At 42.8% G+C, this 25,057-nt stretch overlaps 1 protein-coding gene across 4 annotated transcripts in view; it reads right to left on the bottom strand.

Annotated features, from left to right (window-relative positions):
* Positions 1–1,019: 1,019 nt before the first annotated feature.
* Positions 1,020–25,057, bottom strand: part of RPA2 (replication protein A2) — a 141,898-nt gene continuing 117,860 nt past the window's right edge. For all 4 annotated transcript variants that reach the window (XM_073661806.1, XM_073661804.1, XM_073661805.1 and 1 more), the window contains 3 exons: positions 8,110–8,229; positions 3,788–3,882; positions 1,020–1,354 (listed from right to left, as the gene is read on the bottom strand). In XM_073661806.1, the coding sequence (XP_073517907.1) occupies positions 1,270–1,354; positions 3,788–3,882; positions 8,110–8,229 (300 nt within the window). In that variant the 3' untranslated portion in view covers positions 1,020–1,269. The remainder of the gene's footprint in view (positions 1,355–3,787; positions 3,883–8,109; positions 8,230–25,057) is intronic.

Here is a 25,057-nt window from a genome sequence, read left to right as displayed (position 1 = left end):
TTCTTCTATAACTGTATTCTGATACATATATTGTTTCAGCTCACTTTCACATGGTAGAATTCTGGTCAGTATATGTAGGGGAAAACTACATGTGAACAAAGTGAAATAAGCAGAATAGAAATTGATGTATTTTGAGCTCAACTCCTGGTTTTAACTTACAAATTCTGATGTAAAATATGGACCAAAATACTGCTTTGTGAAAGGTAAGGCTGCGTTCACACATTGCGTATTTTCGCGCACGCTTTTTGAAAATACGCAATGTGCTTTGTGTCTGCCAGCAAAGTGAATGGAAAATTCACTTTGCCGTTCAGACACTGTGTAATTTTACGCAGCGGGAAAGCGCAGCTGCGTAAAGAATTGGCATGTCAATTCTTTACACAGCTGCATCCTGCGCTTTCTCTCTATTGTGCCCATTATAAGCGATGAAATTACGCAGCGGTGTTCACACATTGCGGAATTCCATCGCTTTTTTACGGAGGCGCAGGATGGATACTCACCTACCCGATGTCAGGGGAGAGGCGTCCAGTCCGGTCCGCTCCAATCCCGCGCTTCCAGCATCTGCCGGTGAGCCGATCAGCTGTTAGCTAACCGGCTTGTAACCGGCTTCCGGTCAGCTGATTACAAGCCGGTCACGTGACAGTCAGCTGATCGCTTCACGGCAGATGCTGCAAGCGTGGGACGGAGCAGACGCGTCTCTCATCCATCGGGTAGGCGAGTATCCATAGTCTGTACATACACTGCTAGGGACACACACGACACATAGACACAGACAGTACACATGTCACCCTTCATTTTCACACTGCGTTTTTTGCTGCGCTTTTTTACGCAGTGTGTAAATGGAGGTGTTTTTTTACCTGCTTAAAAAAATGCAGGTAAAAAAAGCAGGAAAATACGCAGCGTAAAAAAACGCAGGGAAATAAGCAATGTGTGAACGCAGCCTAAATTGATGATTGAACACCGACAGCTATAATCTAACCAAATGTACTCGACAAAATTAATGAAACAGTGAATTTACAACATTTGTACAATATTTAGTAAAGATCTTTATTTGTGTGTGATAGAATACACTATTTACAAGCATTTAAAGTACTTTTGCCGGTAAAAAGAATTTCACAACATGAAGTTTCCTTGAATTCCAAGCAAAAAAAAACAAAAACAAAACTAGGCCTGTTGAGCAAATTTGATGCTTCAAAAAGGGTAGAGCTTATTAAAGTAAACACCACTAATCGGATTGGGAATTTCTAATCATCCACCCGTAACTTGATTTTATTAATCACCATCTGTTGACTTATAATGGTCGTCATCCACAGTTGAATAAATGTGGCCTTCATTGCTCAGGAAGTCCAACGCTTGCCTGAGGAAAAAAAAAAGTTCATTAAGCAATATTTACCGTATTTTCCGGCGTATAAGACGACTTTTTAAACCCTGAAAATCTTCTCAAAAGTCAGGAGTCGTCTTAAACGCCGGGTGTCATCTTATAGGGCGTATACCCTTATACTCCGAATGTTGGGGGAGGAGGGGGTACACTATATATATATAAGATAGATAGATAGATAGATAGATAGATAGATAGATGTGTGGGGTGAGCAGTAGCCGCAGAGGAGCGGGGCACAGGAGGCAGCCGCCACCTGCTGCAGCCTACACTGTCCCCGCTGCTAAAGAAAATTAATATTCACTGCTCCCCACGCCCATGGGGCGTGGGAGCACTGAATATTCATGCTCCTGAATAGCGGCACACAGTCTAGACGCAGCGCGGCTCCTGCTGGAATCGCCTGTGCCCGCTGTTAAAGGGCATGAATATTCAACCTCTCACCATGGGCGTGGGGAGGGGTGAATATTCATGCCCTTTAATAGCGGGCACACGCGATCGCCCGGCAGCAGCAGGAGCCGCGTGTGTGCCAGCTATTAAGGAGCATGAAGTCACTGCTTCCCGCGCACACAGTCCCAGCGTGGGGAGCAGTAACTTCCGGCAGCTGATCTCTCCTTGTGAGCTGCGCATGGTAGTGACGCCATGCGGGGCTCACATGGAGAGATCAGTGCGGGCAGACAGGACGCAGCGCTGGAGGAGAGAAGAAAGGCGAGTAGGAATGTTTATTTTTTTTTTTATGTGCAGCATGATGGGGATTAGGGGGGCCATGCACAGGGATGAGGGGTGCCATGCATACCAGGACAGGGATGAGGGGTGCCATGCATTCCAGGACAGGGATGAGGGGTGCCATGCATACCAGGACAGGGATGAGGGGTGCCATGCATACCAGGACAGGGATGAGGGGTGCCATGCATACCAGGACAGGGATGAGGGGTGCCATGCATACCAGGACAGGGATGAGGGGTGCCATGCATACCAGGATGGAGGGGTTCCATGCATACCAGAATGGAGGGATGCCACGTATAAAAGGAAGGGGGGGGGGGCATATATACCAGGATGGGGGATATTGTCAGAATTGGGGGACATTACCCCTATACTAGTGTCAGCAGAAGACCCCCTCCCCCTTAAAAGTGCATTGTGAACACATTTTTTGCTTACATTTTTTTTCTATTTTCCTCCTCTAAAACCTAGGTGTCTTATGGTCCGGGGCGTCTTGTAGTCCGAAAAATACGGTATTTATGGTAATTTATAAGCCCTCCCTGTCTCCAAGACTATCAGGGCGGTAGCACATCCCTCTGGCCCGCCCTTGTATCCTATTACTGGTACTTCCTTCTCTGCCTCTCTGATCTCGCTCCTGAGGACTGCAGTGACGAGGTGAGGGGGACACCTGCGCCTCACCAGGAAAGTGTAAGTGAAGCAAGCTGCAGGTGTCCCCCTCACCTCGTCACTGTAGTCCTCAGGAGCGAGATCAGAGAGGCAGAGAAGGAAGTACCAGTAATGATACAAGGGCCAGAGGGATACGCTACCGCTCTGATAGTCTTGGAGACAGGGAGAGTTGGGCAGGAAGGGAGAGCTGACCAATCCAAGCAGGATTTGTATACAACAACCAGCCAATCACCGGTAAGGTTCATCACTTTAAAATTACCATATTGAAATCAAATCTGATTTTTTATTTTTTTACAGTATTTGCGTTAGAAGAGGGGTAGTCTTATACGGCGTGTATATCCCAAACTCTATATTTTAACTGGAAAAGTTGGGGGTCGTCTTATACACCCAGTCGTCTTATACTCCGGAAAATACGGTAGCAGTGTATACAACATCTCACTTCAAGAGAGAAACATCAGACATGAAAGAATTAAAGAATTTCCAACACGGCTAGCCGCATCCACAGTACAGCACTGTTTGCTTGCTAGGAATCACATATGGAATGTTGTGATTATATTAGAAGACAAATGCATAGATAATGCGAGCAGGATGCTGAATAGCTGCCGAACAAGGCTGCTGACTATACAGGAAGCCTTCAATGCAATACAGGGTAGAGAGGACTATAAAGCAATAGACCTACAAAATGTATATGAAAGACAGTCTGGATGAGCATTGGGGGACACAGCCATTTGCTTCATTGTGAAAGAGCCCTTCTTACATTTAGAGACTGTTACAAGACTACCTGCTTTCAGAAAAAAAAAAGCGAGCTGTAATCTAATATATTAGTTTGTAAATTGTTGGCTCCTGCTATACAAGAAACTCACTACTTTCCAATAGCTGCAATGTTAATATAGTCATATCAGACTATAGTAGTTGCACAATCTACTATATCCCAAATCTCCTGCTGTCAATGTCAATTAGGAAGACTTGTCCGAAAAGATTAAATGATTGGCTGGCCAGGTGTTATGAAGTATCCATATACATTTTACTTACTTAATGGTATTAACGTTCATTCCCTGAAGCCTTGCCTTTAATTCCTCGAAGCCCATGCCTTCATTTCCCTTGCAGCTTTTTATCAGATTCAAAATCTAAAAGATTAGAGAAAGTGTTTTTTTTTTGTTTCATGATTGCCTATCAGAAAAAATATTTTAAAAAAGTGTTGCCGATACGAGTGATCCAAGCACCTTACTTGAAAGTGAAGTTGGGAATCTGGTTGAGATTTATCAGCAACTCAAAGTTTAGTGGAAAAGTATAACCAACATGTGATGCAGAGAGAGGAAGAAAAGCAAAAAACCTAGTGAAATGGTTAATAAAACAGTCAGGTGGCTGCATTCATCTTCTATCCTGATACAAAATTAAAGCCATAACTGAAGGCAGTTTTGGAAACATTTCTGCTTTTTATATGTACAAGCTGTGGAATATATGGCTCTTATTCAAATATAATTCTTATATAATTATGTCTGTCCAGGATGTTTATATTGATGGCCTATCCTTAGGACAGGTCATCAATATCTTATCGGTAGGGGTGTGACAACAGGCACCCCTCTTGATCAGCTGCCGGCTGGAAGCGCTTAGCTGCGGAGCTGCACAACATAGCTCTGTCAACTGTATAGTGGCTGCGACCGGGTACCGCACATCCACTCCTTTTAGAATCAATAGGGGGCGGATGTGCAGTACCCGGCCACGGCCACTATACAGTTGATGGAGCTAGGCTGTGCAGCTCTGCAACTGAGAACTTCAAGCTTCCGTTGGTAGCAACTGTTCGACGGGGATGCCGGGCGTCCCCCTTCCACCTATTAGATATTGTGGACCCATCCCAAAGATAAGTTAGCAATATAAATAGACCTGCCAAATGTGGCCAGTTTTGTTCTTAATTAATTTCTGATAACCCAGATTATTTTTTTTAATCCACACATTGGTTCCACAGACATGTGTCTTCTTATTCAGTGCCAATTTTTGCAGTCCTTACCGTGGGCGTGTGGGTCAAAGATTCTGAAGGGGTTAGGCTTGTTTGGTTGACTTGAATTATTACTCTGAGCAAAGCCCCGTTGTAAAGACCATAAAAATTAGCATATCGTGAACACTAAATAAAAAAGGGCCCATATCTCTAACCTTTCTCTGCAGAAAGGGCAAACACTGGTCACTTTCTTTAGGTCTTTAACTTTTATGTATTAGTATACTGTATTTAGGTCATACTTTTTTTTCACCACTTAAATAAAAAAGAACCTATACATGTTTGGTATCTACGAACTCGTAATGACCTGGAGAATAATAATGGGAGGTCAGTTTTAGCATTCAGTGAACGTGGTAAAAAAAAATAAAAAAAACATCTGTGGTATTGAACTTTTTTTGCAATTTCACCGCACTTGGAATTTTTTTCCCGTTTTCCCATACACGATATGGTAAAACTAGTAATGGCGTTGAAAAGTACAACTCGTCCCGCAAAAAATAAGTCCTCACACGGCCATATTGACCAAAAAATAAAAACGCTATGCTTTTGGGAACAAGGGGAGCAAAGAACGAAAATGCAAAAACGGAAAATCCCAGGGTTGCGAAGGGGTTAAAAAAACCTTCATATACATTTTGATGGGAAATCCACTTTTTTGTTTTCCCTGAAAAAGGTTTTGAAAAATGTCTGGTGGAAAAAATAAAGTGCATGTCACTTCTTAGTAGATCCTGGAGAAAACTTTTTCAAATCATCCTGAAACTGTTTACGCTTCAAAAACGTGTGTTTTTTTAAGCAACTCAAAAAAAAATTGGTGTGGACATAGCTTACATTTTTTGTTTCAGTAAACAACTCTCAAGTTCAAGAATCTACACCATGTTCCAAATTATTATGCATATTGGATTTAAGAGCAGGGCTGTGGAGTCATTAAGCTAACTCAGACACCTCAATTTCCTCGACTCCGACTCCACAGCACTGCCTCACTACTAAGCATGTACATAAAGTGCAGCACAGATTAGTCTCAACTAAAAGCCTAAATCCTTAGATCAGGAACACAACAGCCATTTATAGGACATTTTATAACTTTCCCAAATTCTTATGAAAACATTTACAGCACATACTGCATTGAACTACTGTACCCAATTTTTTGTATATTTTAGGAGTCTGAGTCGGTCCATTTTATACTGACTCCACCAAAATGGACACCAACTCCGAATCCACGACTAAAACTCCACAGCCATGCATTTAAGTGTCATGAAGATGTCATTTTTTGTTTTTCAAATAAATTCATGGACGAGTTATTGTGTCTCATGGTTCTTTGGATCACTGAAGACATTCTCAAAACACCTGTGATAATTAGTGAAGATACTTGTGGCTGATACAGAGCATAGATGGGTTCGTCCAGATAAAGTCTCGCAAACCTCAAGTTATAGGATCCTCTAGCCTTGCAGTTGTGTGTAAACCTACTATTCGGTCACCCATAAACAGTGCTCACAGACACTGTTGCAGTGTGCCCAGACATACATGAAGACATGAAGTCTTGTTTACTGATGAGTGCAACCCTGAATGGTCCAAATGGAAGGAGTAGTGGATGGTTGGTGGACGGCCACCGTGTCCTAACAAGGCTGTGACGTCAGCAAGGAAGTGGCAGTCATGTATTGAGCCAGAATAACGGGGGAGAGAGCTGGTAGGCCCCGTTAGAATCCCTGAATGTGTGAAAATGACCTCGGCAAAGTATAGAGTTTCTGACTGACCACTTTCTTCCATGCTACAAAAAAAGAAGCGTGCCATCCGTAGCAAAATCATCTTCATGCATAACAATGCATCATCTCATGCTGTAAAAAATACCTTTGAGTCATTGGCTGCTATGGGCATAAAAGGAGAGAAACCCCTGGTGTGGTCACCATCCTACCCTGACCTAAAACCCTATCTATAACCTTTGGAGTATCCTAACGCAAAAGATCTATGATGGGGGTGGATGGCAGTTCACATCAAAACAGCAGCTGTGGGAGGCTATTCTGGCATCCTGCAAAGAGATTAAAGCAGAAACTATTCAAAAACTCACAAATTAATAAATACAAGAATTGTTAATGTGACATTAAAGAAGGGATCCTATCATAACATGTAATTAGGCCTGTTAAGATGATTTTGATTGAAAAAGCTTTTGATTTCAGTAAATGTAACCTGTGTTGAATTTGTAGCATTAAGATGTCCATTTTTGGTGCTTTAAGTGCTTTACATTCTATAAAATGTTGAGAAACTGCTGTGCATAATAATTTGGAACAGTGCAGTTTGAGTTTAAGTTTTGAAAAAAATACTGTTATCGTTGTGCAATAAAAAATTGATTTATAATCTAAAAGTTGATTATTTGAATATTAGGCTGAGTTCACACGATGCGTATTTAATGCGTTTCCGTGGCGTTTTTGCAGTTGCGGAAACGCATTAAAAACGCATGGTAGAAGGGCAGCAATGTTCCCCAATTGAAATCCGCATGTGCTGTGCCCATGATGCGGATTTTTCCGCAGCGTAAACGCTGCGCTCAAAATTCCGCAGCATGTCAATTATTTTGCGGAAACGCGGCATTTTCGCCGCCAATGACTTGCATTAGAACGCGCCAATTCCGCAAGACTGCATTTGTACTTGCGTAATTGGCGCGTTCTAATGTGCGGATGGTACCCGAGTGTGGAGAAGAGGAGAGTCTCCTCCACACCCAGGTACCATTAAAAAAGCTGTAAAAAAAAGAATAAAATAAAAAATAAATGTATTCTTACCTTCTGTCGGCCCGCACAGCGCTCCTGCTTGGTTCCCGGCACTTGCAGAGAGTTGTAGGACCTGCGCTGACGTCAGAGTCATGTGACGGGTCACGTGACGCTGACGTCGGCAGGTCTTTCAATTCAAAGTTGCCGGGAGAACGGAGTGAGCAGGACAGCGCGGGCCATCGGAGGTAAGTATATACACTCTCTCGGGTCACACTATATAAATCCATGCTGTTTGCATGGATTTATATAGTGTGACCTAGTTGTCAAGCACTTTCCAGGTGATGCTAAAATCGCCTGGAATGCGCTTGTCAATCCACATGCGGAAACGCATGTGAATCCGCATGTATTCCGCAGGAAAAACGCATGCACAATCTGCATGCGTTTTTTCTGCCAGGGAGATGCAGAAATGATGCAGAAATTTTCTGCTTCATTTCTGCATCGTGTGCACATACCCTTATACTGACTCCTTTGCATCAACCATTTTAGGAAAATCAGAGAAAAACTTTATTTGCATAATAAGTTGGAACGTGTTGTATTGAATTGGATTGTTGTCATGTCTTTACAACAACTGCCAGCTTTAGAGAGAGAGTAGCGGATCTACATGTTTTCACCTGACTCTGATGTGGTGTCAGTCCATTTGTTTGCATATCACTTCCTCCTGTGAAGCTTCCTCCAGTACTTCCCATTCGGCTAGGTGTACTGAGCACCATAGAAGTTCCCCCACCTCCAGGCTACATTAAAAAGGGAGAAAATTTAGTAGTGTCAATTCATCACAAGATTAGAGCAAATAAAATGAAAAAGCATGTTTTGAAAATATTTTAGCACATTTTTCTAATTAGAAGACTCAGTTTTAAAGTGTAATCTTGCTAGAAATTGTGTGCATGTTGTAGACCGCAGTTAGGATAGTCAGCAATGCCAGACCTCCCTGACTGCCTCCTTAAATCTTTGGGCAAATCATTCAAAAAGTGCTGTGCTCCGATAACAGCGATAACCATGATGTTGCATTGTTTTCTCTCTCCCCTGCCGACACTGATCTATGTGATCAGCACAGAGTAAGAAATGGTGCTAGACCAGTATGCGCAGGTTAGTGAAAGCTTATATCTACACGAGGGTCAAATAGGAAGAATCTTTCTAAAACTGTGTCTTAATAGTCAAAAAAAGATCGTAGTTATTTGTAACAGTTTAAAAATAACTACAACTACATTAAAAATAGAGAAAAATTAGGTACATGCATGCAATTAAAAATTCTTCTGTATTGCAAATCCATAAACACTCCAGACAGAGTAATCGCATACGCGTTTCAGACGGTTACGTCCTTAGTCATTGCATACATACTACAAGACAGTCCGTGCAGAAGAGATCCTCGGTCCATGGGCGAGCTGAATACCAGGTTACCGCAAGGTTTCCTATAACTTTCATTTACATTAAAAATAGTAATATACGAGAGCCACATTTAAAAGGCGTTGTTTCACAAAGTACATTTTAATCAAATAGATTTTAATCAATAGATCTTGGAATAATAATAAGTTCCACAATTGGATGTGTTAAACAAAAAAAAAGGTTTTCTTGTGCCAAGAGCCTTTACAGCGAGGAAGAGGACTTGAACTCTAGCACCACCTAATGGATGTAGTAATCCTAAAACTCAATATCAACCCTCTAACCCCTTTACCCCCCAGGGTGGTTTGCACGTTAATGACTGGGCCAATTTTTACAATTCTGACCACTGTCACTTTATGAGGTAATTACTCTGGAGCTTCAACGGATCCCCCTGATTCTGAGACTGTTTTTTCGTGACATATTGTACTTCATGATTTTGGTAAAATTTCTTCGATATCACTTGTGTTTATTTGTGAAAAAAACGGAAATTTGGTGAAAATTTTGAACATTTTGCAATTTTCAAACTTTGAATTTTTATGCCCTTAAATCAGAGAGATATTTCACACAAAATAGTTAATAAATAACATTTCCCACATGTCTACTTTACATCAGCACAATTTTGGAACCAAAATTGTTTTTTGTTAGGGAGCTAAAAGGGTTAAAAGTTGACCAGCGATTTTTCATTTTTCCAACAAAATTTACAAAACCATTTTTTTTTAGGGACCACATCATATTTGAAGTCACTTTGAGAGGTCTTTATGACAGAAAATACCCAAAAGTGACACCATTCTAAAAACTGCACCCCTCAAGGTGCTCAAAACCACATTCAAGAACTTTATTAACCCTTCAGGTGCTTCACAGGAATTTTTGGAATGTGGAAGAAAAAAATGAACATTTAACTTTTTTCACAAAAATGTTACTTTAGACCCAATTTTTTTTTATTTTCACAGGGGTAACAAGAAAAAATGGACCCCAAAATTTGTTGTGCAATTTCCCATGGGCACTGAGATACCCTATATGTGGGGAAAAACCACTGCTTGCGTGCAAGGCAGGGCTCGGAAGGGAAGGAGCGCCATTTGACTTTTTGATTGTAAAATTTGCTTGAATAATTAGCGGACGCCATGTTGCGATTGGAGAGCCCCTGATGTGCCTAAACACTGGAGCTCCCCCACAAGTGACCCCATTTTGGAAACTAGACCCCCCAAGGCACCTATCTAGATGCATAGTGAGCACTTGGAAACCCCAGGTGCTTCACAAATTGATTCGTAAAAATGAAAAAGTATTTTTTTTTTTCCACTTTTTCATTTTTACAAATCAATTTGTGAAGCACCTGGGGGTTCCAAGTGCTCACTATGCATCTAGATAGGTGCCTTGGGGGTCTAGTTTCCAAAATGGGGTCACTTGTGGGGGACCTCCAATGTTTGAGCAGACAGGGACTCCCTAAATGCAACATGGTGTCCGCTAACAAATTGAATGGAAAATAGGCTCAAATTGTTAGCGGACACCATGTTGCGTTTGGAGAGCCCCTGTGTGCCTAAACATTGACGCTCCCCCACAAGTGCCCCCTTTTTGGAACGGATTCCTGATTTGTCAATTTTATAATGTAGTGTTATATGCCAGTTGTGTATTACAACCTGACAAACACTACACAACTGAAGTATGACAACCTGACGAACACTACATCAGCTGTGTAGTGTTCGTCGGGTTCTCATACGTCAGAAATTAATTCAATAGTCCATGGAGGTATGGTATCTTCTGAAGCAGTCTTTCATGCAGAGGCCAGGTTTGTTGGGGCAGGTGTCACATTGGTAAATGGTGTCCTTGCGTATTCCTCTTCAGTAGCACACTCGGCACTTCTTTTGTGACTTACCCTTTTTTCCGCTGTGAGGGATCTGCCCCGGGAAATGCTAGCCCGGTACAATTCGAGGTCCTTCAGTTCCAGAAGTAGTGGGACCCGCTCCGCCACCACTGCCAAATATCAAGGCCTTGATAACTGTCTCCTGAAAGTGAAGATACGACGCAGAAGTCTGGCCTGCACATTAAGACAGAAGGAAAGCGTTGTGCATTGCCATCTGAATGTGCACGGCCAGCTTCTTATACCATACCTTGGCCTTTCTCAAAGCACTGTACGGCTGGAAGACTTGATCAGAGAGATCAACTACCCCCATGTACTTGTTGTACCCCACTACACAGTCTGGTTTGGCGACCTGTGTAGTGGAACCTCTTACAGTGCTGAGGGTGCTGCCATCACCATGTATGGTGGTCAAGAGAAGGACATCCCTCTTGTCCTTGTACTTGACCACCAACAGGTGGTCGCTACATTGGGCTCTGCTCTCAACCCTTCTGAGCAGCTGCCCAATTAGAGTCTTTGGGAGGCCTTTCTGACTTTTGCGGACAGTACCGCAAGCTGCGGTATGTCGCCCAGAGAGGGACTTGAAGAGTGGGATACTTGTATAAAAGTTATCCATGTACAGGCGATAACCTTTATCCAGCAGTGGGTGCACCAAGTCCCACACAATTTTCCCACTCACTCCCAGAACAGGGGGGCATTCAGGGGGTTCAATCCGGGAGTCTTTCCCTTCATAAACTCTAAACTTGTGAGTGTACCCTGAGGTACTCTCACAAAGTTTATACAGTTTGATCCCGTACCTGGACCTTTTACTGGGCAGGTACTGCCGGAATCCAAGCCGCCCCTTGAAAGAAATTAAGGACTCATCCACGCAGATGTCCCTTTGGGGCACGTACACTTCACCAAACTTGTTGTTGAAGTGCTCGATGACCGGCCAAACTTTGAAAAGACGATCAAAGTTCGGGTCATCGCGAGCAGGACACCTTGCATTATCTTGGTAATGCAAGAACTTGTAGATGGCCTCAAAACGTTTGCGGATCATCACCATTCGGAACACTGGAGTGTTATACAAAACGTCAACACTCCAGTACTGCCGAATCTCTGTTTTTTTCAGGATCCCCATATGAAGGACCAGGCCCCAAAACTTCATCATTTCTTCTGCGTCTACAGGAGACCAGCTAGAAAATGATGAAGAGGGGTTTTGTTCCAAAAACTGATGAGCATACAAATTAGTTTGGCCCACCATGAGGTTTATAAAATCCTTAGAGAAAAAGACTTTGAAAAAGTCTATTTCTGTGAGGCCGGCAGTGTCATACTTGATTCCTGATTCCGCCACGAAATCAGGAATCAATGGCTCAAAATTTTTGGGGGGCGAGGTCCATATGGGGTCAGTATTGGGGGGCGCTGAAACATCTTCTCTCCTGTGACGACTGCGGGGCGGTCCAGGAGAACCTGAGGAAGAAGAGGAGGAAGAAGAGTAGGAAGAGGAGGACGATGAGGCGTCAGAAAAGCAAAGAAATGTGGGATCCTCGCCCTTGGTCTCAGTGTCGGAGGCAACAAAAGAGTATGCCTCCTCCGCTGAATAGCGAGTTTGGGATGAGCCGGCCATTTTTTTTTCCCGTGTATGTGGTGCGTGTGTGTCAGTTCTTTATTTAGAGTGTGTGTGTGTCAGTGTGCTTGGTGTGAACTTTTTTTTCCTGAAAAAAAAAAAAAGAAAAAAAAACTACCGTAGGTGGTTCAAACAGCGAGCACGAGTGCGGATCGGTGAACTATGTCACCAATCAACTCTCGGCAGCTGCTGGGTGTGTGCGCGGATGTGGTGCAAAGGTGGGGGGGGGGGGAATTGACAGGGACAAGAGAAAGAAGAGAAAGAAAGAAAAAAAGAAAAGTCGTGAAAACAGCGAACACAAAAGAAAAAAAGAAAAGTCGTGAAAACAGAGAACACAGAAAAGAAAAAAAGAAAAGTCGTGAAAAGCAGCGAGCACGGACGTTGATCAGTGACGTAGACACTGCTCAGTGCTCGGCCGCTGCAGGACGCACGAAAAAAAAAATTGGTAAAAGGAGGGGGAGGGGAGAGGGGGAGGGGAGAGGAGGAGGGGGAGGGGAGAGGGGGAGGGGAGAGGAGGAGGGGGGGGGAGGGGGGATGAGGGGAGAACAGAGATGCACTTACCAAAGTCTTCTCTGTTCTTCTTTCAGCAGGATCAGCAGCAGGTTCTGGAAGAGGCTCAGGAGCAGGATCCGCAGGATAAGGAGCTGGAGACCGACGACCCAGGAGACAGGAGCAGGAGATCCAGGACCCTGGACAGCAGCCGGACGCCGAAGCTGAATATCCAGCAGCTTGAAGAGCTCAGCAGGATGCCGGTGCAAGAGATCCAGGACCCTGGAGAGCGGCAGTAGTAGGTAAGAGAAAGGTCTTGTAGTGTCATAGAAGATTGTGGAACTACAAGGCCCAGCACAGAGTGATCAGACGTGACCGCTCTGTAGAAATCCTCACCAAGTGTGAGGATCTGCAGGGCGGTCACAGGGTGGTGACAGGCAAGTCACAGGCCGGTCACCACCCGGTCAGGTACTCTGATTGGTGTGATTGATGAGGACAGGGAGGTCACAAGCCGGTCACCGCCCCGTGACCGCCCTGTTACCGCGCGGTCCCGCTGTGATCGGTGCGATAGCACCGATCCTAGCAGTTTGGGGAGAGGGCTGGGGCTACTAGGCAACAGCCTAGGAGCACCGATCCTAGGCTGCACAGCACTGTTTCCGGCAATCTGATTGCCGGAAACGGTGAGAAATGCTGTGATTGGCTGTTCAGAATTGAACAGCCAATCACAGCGATCATGGGTGTGGGGGGGGCGGCGCCACCCCCCGAGATGCCGGCGCCATCTACCCTGAGGTAAGATGGCACCGGAATTTTAATTTTATCACCGCGACTTCGGTCGCGGTGCCGCTTTAAAGATAGGGCGTACTAATACGTATCAGGTCCATAAGTCCCAGGGCACAGATACGTATTAGTACGCCTTGGGTCGGAAAAGGGTTAATGAGCCTTGCCATATGACTCAGGATAAAGCCAAACCAGACATTCCATTTGCAGACATGTGTTTTGGGGTGTTTGCCCCTCCTCAGTGTAAAGCAGGAAATCTGATTTGGCTAGGTGAGAGGCCTCTGACTTGTGGAAAGGGCCATGAAGGCAAAAGGAGAATTATAGGACATGCAATGCTCCTTTGGGAATCCTAGTCATACGGCAAAGCTTGTCAAATGGGTTTATATTGACTTTTAGGATTGCTACATCCAATAGGTGGCACCACAGTTCAAGTCCTCTTCCTTGCTTAAGAGTCTATTTGCATATTTAAATTCCCAGAGAAGCATTGCATGTCCAATAAGTCTTCTTATGTCGGCTTGGCACTCTCCACCACAAGGATAAAAGCTCCCCCTTGGACCTCTTGTGCTGAGAATCTTATAAATGAGCCCCAGCTCAGTAGTCGCAATAATGCCTGTACAAGTGTCACTGACGCTTCTGCAGACAGATTTACGCTTTTCTAAAAGTCACATGCATATTAAATAAGAAAGTGTCACTCTGAGGCATCACATTGTTCCTGCAGAATTTGGATTGTTTCACCCCTTCAGATAGATTACTGAGCCTCAGGCAGTGTCTGTTTGCATCAGTCATCATATTCAGCAGCTGCAGAGTTACTAGATATTGTGCAGCAGGTAGGAATATCACACATAGCCCTGCATGCTCTGTACTCAGGTGGCACCTCCTGGCTCCCCAGTTCTCTCCGGTGCTAGAGGTGACAATCAGGTTGAGGTGTGGGGGCTGGTGGAGCAGCGGAGGAGGTTATTCCTCTGTAGACTGCCCTGCATCCTGCACACTATTGGCTTGGTGCAGGCACTGCAGCAGCTGAGAAAGATTGGGGTTCATGAGGGGACTGAGTCTAAAGTCCTCCTGGTAATACGTTTTCCAGGAGTCCATTATGACAGCACCATCAGGAGGTTGTCCTTCATACCCTTGATAGGGACAGGAACACACAAAAAGGTTAAATGGCCCCTCCCTCTACCACCTACCAGTCATTTTCCAAGTACCACACCAGGATGGATGCAACTCTATTTTATGAAGTTTTCTTTCTACATACGTTACCTTCACATAGCAGGCAGAAAAATTTAAGGGAGGGAATGTAATGGTTAGTGTCATGATGAACTCCTGGAAAACCAATTACAGGTAGGACCAATGCCTACTTTCCAGGTCCCTCCTGATCTCAACATCAGGCGAATACCAGAGAATACATTCAGGGGGGGGGGGGGGGGTGAAGGACTTTTCTTCTGAAGGCCATACTCTGGCTTATAATATGTCCAGTTTATAATGTCTGCAAAAGGTGTTCAGACCATGTTGCAACTTTGCAGATTCGGTCCACCAAGGAACCTGCTCCTTCTGACAATGATTTAGCTACTGCTCTAGTAGAATGAGCTTTGATGGTGTCCAGAGGAGATTTTACTTCTGCCAAATAAATCAAGCTGATTACCGACCTAATCCATCTTGCCAAGGTCGCTTTTGACGTCTTCTTCCCTTTATTCCTTCCAGCAAACTGAATGAACAGATAGAGACCACAAAAAGGTGGCACATTGGAATCTAGGTACTGGAGGACTGTTCTTCAGACATTAGAAAATTAAATGTGAGCTCTCGACTATCCTTATGTTTTTTGGAAGAAGGAAGGCAGGACAATTTCTTGGCCCATATGGAAGGTTGTTACCACTTTTGGAAAAAAGGTGGGATCTAGCCTTAAGATAATGCAGTCTTCTAAGATTCTTAGGTATGGATCCTTGATGAAAAACATCTGTATTTGCCCTATTCATCTTGCTGTAGTTATGGTGACCAGCAGGGCTGTGGAGTCTGAGTCGGAGTTCGTTTTGGTTGGAGTCGGAGTCGGTAGAAATGTACCGACTCCAGCTTTAAAAAAAATTTATTAATATTTCATAATTGAACTTTTATATGAATTTTATAAATGTTACACAAATATATATGTTCTATCAAACTATGAACAACAGTGATAAGCAGTTCTGCTGGAGATAGAGACATTTCTTACTTCTTGTGTGTCACTGTTCTCCACTGCCCTTATCTAATCTTATACTTGGTTAACCTCATGCTGCCCCAACCCCCCTACTTACAATGTATGAAACTGAAAGGCTATGTGCCCACTATGCAGAAATGAAGCAGAAAATTTCTGCAGCATTTCTGCATCTCCCTGGCAGAAAAAACGCATGCAGATTGTGCATGCGTTTTTCCTGCAGAATACATGCGGATTCACATGCGTTAACGCATGTGTTTCCGCATGCGGACTGACAAGCACTTTCCAGGCGATAGCATCACTTGGAAAGTGTTTGACAACTAGGTCACACTGTATAAATCCATGCAAACGGCATGGATTTATACAGTGTGACCGTAAAAATAAAAAAAATAAAGCTATACTCACCCTCGATGCCCCGGCATGTGCTGCAGCGCTCGTCCTGGCTTCTTCCTGGTTGCCGGGCTATCGCGAGACAGCCGGCGGTCACATGACCGCGACGTTATCTCAGGTCCTGGAAGGAGAAGCGCTGCCGGCAAGCAGAGAGAAGAAGATGGAAAGGTGAATATAAACTTTATTTTTTATTTTATTCTTTTTTTTACAGGTACAATGGTACCCAGGTCTGGATGAGAGTCTTCTCTCCTCCAGAACTGGGTACCATCCGCACATTGAAACGCATATTATCCGCTTGTACAAATGTACAGACGCGGATATTATGCGTCTCAATGCAAGTCAATGGCGGCGCTTCCGCAAAATTAATGAACATGCTGCGGATTTATGAGCGCTGCAGAAACGCTGTGGAAAAATCCGCAGCATGTGCATTGACATTGCGGAATGCCATTGGGGACCATGGGGTGCAGATTACCATGCGTTTTTGATGCGTTTCCGCTGTGGAAATTCCGCAGCGGAAATGCATGAAAAACGCATCGTGTGCATGCAGCCAAAGTGAAAATGCGTTGCAAATTCTTAGTAGTAAAGCTCCTCCTCTAGACTAGATGTTTACTAGGTGTGCGTCTTCCAAGCATCTCACAGCTGCTACTCAGAAGAGGAAGACTGTAAGAAGTATTATCCTTTCAACAAACTTTGCATCAGTTAACTGAGTACATGAGGAATAACAGTATTACTGACCACTATATCAGTTGTACGACCTGGCAATAATATTGTACAATTGTTTTTAGAAAAAACAATTGTCATTTGGATTGAGAATGCAGAATTAAAAACCTGAGAATGTCAAAGAAGCGTCACATTAAATCAGCTATTTGAACATTTCACAATCACTCAAGATAGAAAACATTATGTCTGTCAGTGTATGACAAATGATCCAGACGAAAACAAATGCTGTGAAGCCAAGATCAGTGCATATTCAGGCAAAGATAAAAATGCTCCTACCAGAGCTTCTAATCTAAAGAGACATTTACAGCGCTTTCATCCAGAAGTACTGAAAGCAGAAGATGAGAAAGACTGTATCCAAACCAATAAACCAGTGCCCAGCTCTTCCAGCCAAACAAAGGAGCAGAGAACTTTGCAGCCATCAGTTGCAAGATATTTTGTCAGTGACAAAGTTACTGTGACAATGACCGTAGATACATTTAAAAAAACAGATCATAGAGCTTGTTGTAAAGGATAGTGTGCCTATTTCATTATTTTCACGACCAGCTTTTATGTGTCTGAATGGGGAAATGTCCCGCAAGCTTGATGTTTCTCTGGAGAGAGAGAGAGTATTAGAAAATTAGTAATCAAAGAAGCTTTTAAACAAAAGGAAGAACTTAAAAAAACTCTCAAGGGACGCTTTCTGTTTCTTAAAATGGATGCCTGCACACGTCACAGAGTGAACTATTTTGCCATCAATGTCCGATTTGTTTGTGACAAAAATGAAATAGTTACCAAGACATTGGCAGTAAAAGACACCAAAGCTCATCACACCTGTGAGTTTCTCCAGGTCTTGGTGGAAAAGGTTCTGCAAGACTATGAACTTAAAAAAGAGCAAGGTCTTTCTGTCGTAACTGACAATGCTTCAAATATGATAAGTACTATTAAGCTAATGAATTAGAGTAATGATGGTGACCAGCAGCTAGAAGAACATTCTGGGTCCACAGACACAGAAATGTTTGAAATAGAGGAACACAGTATTGTAACTGAGGAGCAAACTGAAGTTGCTTCAGATGAACAGCAACATGATAGTTTAGATGATCTTGTTGAAACTGTGTCAATACGTTCTTTCATTCATCACATGCGCTGTGTTGTGCATACGCTACAGCTGGCTATAAGAGACAGTCTGCAAGAAAGACATGCTGCTGCACTGATTGGCAAGGTGAGAAAATTGGCTACTGTTGCCAGAACCCCTAAAGTTGACTCAATTTTGAAGAGACGTGCTGGAAAAGGGGCAATTATTGATCAAGCCACACGATGGGGCAGTACTTACTTAATGATTCAGCGCTTGGTTGAACTGAAAACCTTTCTTGTAGACATGGCTAACCCTCAACTGATGCTAAATGAAAGTCAGTGGAATCAGGTGACTGAGCTGGAAAAATATTTGGATCACAAGGACCGTGCAAAGCGTTCCCGCATAGAAGAAGAGTCATCCCCATCAAAGAACACAGCCAGTACATTTCAGCAGAATTTTTCATGTGCACTAAAAGAAATTGAGAAATTTGACCGTTCATCAAAAATAACAGTGCAACAAGCGATTCCTCTGTATCCTGACATTGTCAGAGATGTTGCCCGAGAGGTTACTGCTTTGCCACGAACCAAAGTTAGTGTAGAGAGGTTGTTCTCTGCTCTCAAAATAATTAGATCAGATTTGAGGGCATCCATGAAGGAGGATCTGACAGAGGCAATACTTTTTCTGAGGACAAATTTATAGATTTCTTCTTATTAACTGCATAACAGTGTTTATTGCATATTTATTTACAAGAGTTTAGAAAAGTTAATAAAAGTTATTTGCTATATTCTAATTGTATTCTCATAAATATAGTTTTTGCTCTAAGTGGTCTGATTACTTATATGATGGTGAGAAACTGAATAAGCACGATGTTAATATTTTACAACAGTAAATTTATTGTTACGAATTGGCCATTTATGAAGGAGTCGGAGTCAGAGTCTGAATCGGAATCTGATAAAATCCAGGAGTCTGAGTCGCAACTGTGGCTTACCGACTCCACAGCCCTGGTGACCAGGAAGGCAGTCTTTAAGGAGAGAGGGATTTTATGTCTGGGGCTTATATGGAGGTTTAGATAAACCGTTCAAACACCAGATTCAAACAGTCGCAAATTATGCACACGGGAGCGATTCATACATATCACCGAGCAGCTGTAATTACTCGGAGCTCGGCCCGAGCATACTCGGCGAAGGGCTTAACAGAACATACTCGCTCAACACTAGTGTTGATCCTTTAATGTTAACATACATCTTTTCAATGTCTCATAGACCGCCTGAAGTTCTGAGGTTTAATATGAGAAAATCTGGCTTTGGCCCCTAGGTACTGACCCTGTACATGGGCCCCCCATATGCTGTTGCTTGCGTCTGTGTTAACAGTTACAAGCCGGGATAGATTCCACATAATCCCTTTCTGTAGGCTGGTCATAGAAGTCCACCAAATTAATTACTTTTTTGTCATTATGGACAATTATATTTTCTTGTTCAATCATTTCACACGTCTGTTCCAGGATGCCAGAATCTGATGCTGTAACAGTCTTGAGTGAAATTGGCTCCACCAAACACATGGTATAGAGGCTGTCATTAATCCCAGGATCTTCATGCTCTCTGACAGAGACCTGTGATCTCTTTTTTGAAGGCAAGAACTGGCAGAGTTCCTTTTGTTTCCTCTCTGCTAGAAAGGATGTCTGTCATTCCGAATCCAAGAAAACTCCCAGGAAGATTTTTTGTTTGCTGGGAATAAGATCCGATTTTTTCCAGTTTATAATCCATCCCAAGTTTTTTAGGACTAAGATGGTTGATGCTAGACTGGCTCTTGGCTGATGGAGTGATTCAGGAATTAACAGGAAATCGTCCAAATACTTAACGATTAATATCCCTTGTTCCCTTATAAAAGCCATAACTTCTGCCACTAATTTGGCGAAAATGCGGGGGGCTGAGGAAAGATCAAATGGAAGACAATGGAATTGGTAATGCTGAATCACTTCCCCTTCCTACAATGTGAATTTCAGAGATACAGTTGTGCTCAAAAGTTTACATACCCCAGCAGAATTTTTCCTTTCTTGGCCTTGTTTCAGAGAATATGAATGATAAAAAAAAAACCTTTCTCCACTCATGGTTACTGGTTGGGTGAAGCTATTTATTGTCAAACTACTGTGTTTTCTCTTTTTAAATCTTAATGACAACCAAAAACATCCAAATGACACTGATCAAAAGTTCACATACCCCAGTTCTTAATACCATGTATTGCACCCCTTAACATCAATGACAGCTTGAAGTCTTTTGTGGTAGTTGTGGATAAGGTTCTTTATTTTCTCTGATAGTGAAGCTGCCCATTCTTCTTGGCTAAAAGCCTACAGTTCTTGTAAATTCCTGGGCTGTCTAGCATGAACTGAGTGCTTGAGATCTCCCCAGAGTGGCTCAATGATACTGAGGTCAGGAGACTGAGATGGTCACTCCAGAGCCTTCACTTTGTTCTGCTCTAGCCAATGACAGGTCGACTTGGCCTTGTGTTTTGGATCGTTGTCATGTTGGAACGTCCAAGTATGTCCCATGTGCAGCTTCCAGGCTGATGAGTGCAAATTTACCTACAGTATTTGCTGATAACGTGCTGCATTCATCTTTCCTTCAACTTTTACCAAGTTTCCGGTGCTTTTGTAGCTCACACATCCCCAAAACATCAGTGATCCACCTCTGTGCTTTACTGTAGGAATGGTGATCTTTCATCATAGGCCTTGTTGACCTTTCTCCAAATGTAACGTTTATGTTTGTGGCCAAAAAGTTAAATTTTGGTCTCATCCCTCCATATTACCTTGTTCCAGAAGGCTTGTCTCTGTGCTGTTTGGCGTATTGTAAGTGAGATACTTTGTGGCATTTACGCAGTAATGGCTTTCTTCCGGTGACTCGAATATGCAGCCCATTTTTTTTCAAGTGCCTCCTTTTTGTGCATCTAGAAACAGCCACACCACTAGCTTTCAGAGAGTCCTGAATTTCAGCTGATGTTATTTGTGGGTTTTTCTTTGCATTCCGAACAATTTTCCTAGCAGCTGTGTCCGAAATTTTTGTTGGTCTACCTGACCGTGGTTTGGTTTTTACAGAGCCCCTGATTTTCCATTCGTTAATCACCGTTTGAACGCTGCTGACTGGCATGATCAATTCCTTGGATATTTTTTTGTATCCCCGTTCTGTGTTACACAGTTCAACTACCTTTTCCCGTAGATCCGTTGACAATTCCTTTGCTTTCCCCATGACTCACAATCCAGAAACGTCAGTGGCTGGATGAAAGAGTCTGGTCTGGATCCCAGACTCAGCTCAGCTTTTATGCACACACACTGATTACAAGTAAACAGGTCACAGGTGAGGATGTTACCTTTAGTAGCCATTCAAACCCATTTGTGTCAAATTCTGTGCATGTTATCAGCCAAAGATCACCAGGGTATGTGAACTTTTGATCAGGGTCATTAGGATGTTTTGGTTGTCACTAAGATTTAAAATGAGAAAACACAGTTTGACAATAAATGGCTTCACCCAACCAATAACAATGAGTGGAGAAAAAGTTTTGTTATCATTTATATTCTTTGAAACAAGGCCAAGAAAGAAAAAATTATGCTGGGGTATGTAAACTTTTGAGCACAACTGTATCTTTGGACTGTGAGGAAGAATAGGCACATGGTAGTAGGCTTCTTTGAGATCTAATATGCACATTACCATATCCTTCCTGATTAGAGGAATCATTGATCTTATCGATTCCATTTTGAATTTTTTGTATACCACCCAGTTGTTCAGGAATTTTAGATTTAGGATTGTGCAGAAATTGCCCCCAGGTTTCTTTACTGAAAACAAAATTTGAGTAGTATCCAAGGAACTATTCTTCTTCTGGTATTACCACTTACCACACCACTATTGTTTGAAGTATCCACGTATGCTGGGATACTTCTGTCCAGGCGCTGTTTCAGAATTGGAGTCTTCCTCTCATTTCCATGGCATAATTTTCTCAATGTGTTAGTTGTTGGATTCAGAAAATGCATTTCTTTCTCTGCCTCCCTTCAGGTAGCTTCAACTACTCGTTTTCCCTTTACCTGTATAATCTGGTTTCTGACGGAAAAGGGTCCTCCGAAAGTATGGTACTTTTTTGGATTTCTCCTTTGGAAACCTTTTTTTTTTTTCTCTCGTCAGAGTCTCCTTCTAGTAGATCATCCAATAGTGGACTAAACACTCTGAGATCGGAAAAAGGTATGGAACACAACCTTGTTCTTTGAGTGACTATCCCCTGACCATGTCTTATGCCATATAGCTCCCTTTACAGTATTGGAGAGTGCAACATTCCTTGCAGCAAATCTGACTGATTCTGCTGAGGCATGCACCATAAATCCTCTTGCCATTTTGAGTAAAGGAATGGATTTCAGGATCTCATCTATGGATGTCTCCCCCACTCCCTCCCCAAGATAATCCTCTAGTTCCTCTTTCCATAGATTAATGGACTTTGCAATAGAGATAGCAGCTATGTTAGCTTTAATAATTGCAGCTGAAGTTTCTCCAGTTCTCCTGAGAAGCCCATCTGCTTTCCTGTCCATAGGATCCTTCAAAAGTGATGAATCCTCAAAGGGAACAGATGTCGTTTTGGCTACTCGGGCTTTTGGGATGTCTAACTTAGGGATTACTTCCCATAACTTCATCTCTTCCAGCTCGAATGATAGACGAGATCTGAAAGTCCTTGGTATAATAAGTCTCTTTTCTAAGTCTTCCTGCTCCTCTAAGATCATAGCTTTTATGTGCTTATTGACAGGGAATACTGTGTTCGTTGGGGACCTTAACCCCCCAAAAATCTCATCCTGTATTGAGGAGGAATGGAGAGTCTCCTCAACTGTCATCATATTCCTCAGTGCCTATAGGAGCGTATGGGTGTTTTCCCAAGAGAAAAGCTATTTCTTTTTCTCTTCTGGTAAGGTTGGGATAAAATCTTCCCCGTCCTCCTGTTCAGGGTCAGTATAGCATTACACTTCCTCCTCCTCTGAATTTGACCCCATCTCCCACCGCAGTCTCCTCTTTGGCCTAGGCGCAGCCTGGGAGGAATGAGACGAAACCAACTCCATAACGGAATTTTGGACCTCTTCTCTCATTATGGCCCTCATATTGGTCATGAACAAGGAATTCTCTTCCTTTACCACTTTGGCAATACACTCTGGGCATAATTGTGTCCCATATGTGTCAGGCAGTTTCGTGTTGCATTTTTTCCCTTTTTCTTATATCCTGAAGGGCCATAGACCTTTTATGAATATCCTTATCCCAAATGGGATAAAAAGGTATACATAATATAATGTTGATGCCAGATGAAATAAACCTTAGTAAGTGTGAAACTCCCAGACTACGCACTTGTACCAGGGATTTAGAAGGGGTATCAGAACTGCCAGTAGTTTGTCATTCCATAGCTGGCTGTCTATAATGCACTGGTAACTTCAGCTCCATTCTGGAAGTACCCTAAATAGTACCATCTCACTAGTCTTCCATCTGAATCAAAGGCACTTCCACTTTAATTAGGACTTGACGCTCTTTTTCTCAAATCCCAGAAGTGTGGTTCACGCTTGAACGCACACCGAGTATTAAAGGTCTGTGAGTCATCCCCTCTGTAACCGGAAATGCTCCAGCATGCCGGTGTCTTTTGCGTGTACTTCAGCCGCGGGCAGAAATAGACAAAAAGAGAAGAGCCCCGAGGGGGAAGTAGCTCAATAAAGGAACATTAGCGCCAATGGCCAGGGTGAGTTCAGCGGGGTGTCAACCTCTGAACACTACTGCAGGAGGAAGGAGAGAGACCATCACCCAAATTCTTCTGCGCCCAGCAGTCAGAAACTCCTGCTCAAGTAGAAGGTAAAATCTTTTGCTCCACGAGTACACCTTCTATGCATCTGGCCCTGATACGGACAAGAAAAACACTTGTGGGTGGTAGAGGGAGGGGCCTTTTTACTTCTTGTGTGTTCCTGTCTCTATCAAGGATATGAAGGATGACCTCCTGATGGTGCTGCCAGGAGGGACGACCTCGAAAAGTAAGATTTTGATCAGCATCTCATTAAACACAATACATTTCCAAAATTTTTTTTTTTAACCTACAGCATCAAAGTAGAGTAATTTCATTATAAAACCGTCAGTTTTACTTAAATTAGTTGATGCAAAAAATGAAAACACACTCACATCAAACACTACTAAATCTAGTATTTTGTATGACCTCCATAATTTTTAAAGACAGCACCAAGTTTTCTAGGCATGGAATGAACTAGTTGGCAACATATTACAACAGCTATCTTTTTCCATTCTTCAAGTACGACCTTTTAGGACTTGGATGCTGGATGGAAAGTGATGTTCAACTGTCGTCAGAATTTCCAATAGATATTCAATTGGGTTCAGATCAAGAGACACTCAATCACTTCCCTTCTGTTGTTCTTCAGAAAGGCAATAGATGTGTGCTTTGGTTCATTGTCATTTTGGAAAAATGCACATCTACCAAATGCACAGAGTGATGGTAGCATCTTCTCTTTCAATACAGAGCAGTACACATATGTAAATTAATGATATCATTAATGATATGTAGTTTCCTGACACCAGCAGCACTCGCATAAAGACACTGCCGTCACCATGTTATACCGTACACGCCATTTCCTACTCGGTCGTTTTCTATTAAGTCCATTTTGGCCAAAACAGTGACCGATGCGGAGATGACAATCATGTAGCTTGACGTTAGATTTCTCCTCTAACCTCTTTGGCAGTTGTTCTGGGTTCTTTGGTTACCACTGGTATTCTCTGTCTCTTCAATTTGTCATCAATTTGATAATATGTGCAACTGTGGTAACAGGAACATCAAGTTGTTTGGAGACTGTCTTCTAGCCTTTTACCTTTAACATGTTTGTCAATAATTTTCTTTCCAATCTCATGACAACTCTCTCCTTAGCATTCTTAGGTCCATGTTGAGTGTGGTACACACCATGATACCAAACAGCACAGTGATTACATTTTATCCTTTAATTAGGCAGACTGATTACAAGTTGGTAAACACCTGTTATGCTACTTACATAACATACCTTCATTAAAGAAGCACTTACATCAAAAATTGTTTCCTCTTTAATATATTTCAGTCAT

The sequence above is a fragment of the Phyllobates terribilis genome, unplaced genomic scaffold (assembly GCF_046119375.1).
Source record: "Phyllobates terribilis strain yellow unplaced genomic scaffold, ASM4611937v1 Scaffold_57__1_contigs__length_8443340, whole genome shotgun sequence".
NCBI classification, from domain to species: Eukaryota; Metazoa; Chordata; class Amphibia; order Anura; family Dendrobatidae; genus Phyllobates; species Phyllobates terribilis.
This window is presented reverse-complemented; position numbering and strand designations above follow the sequence as displayed.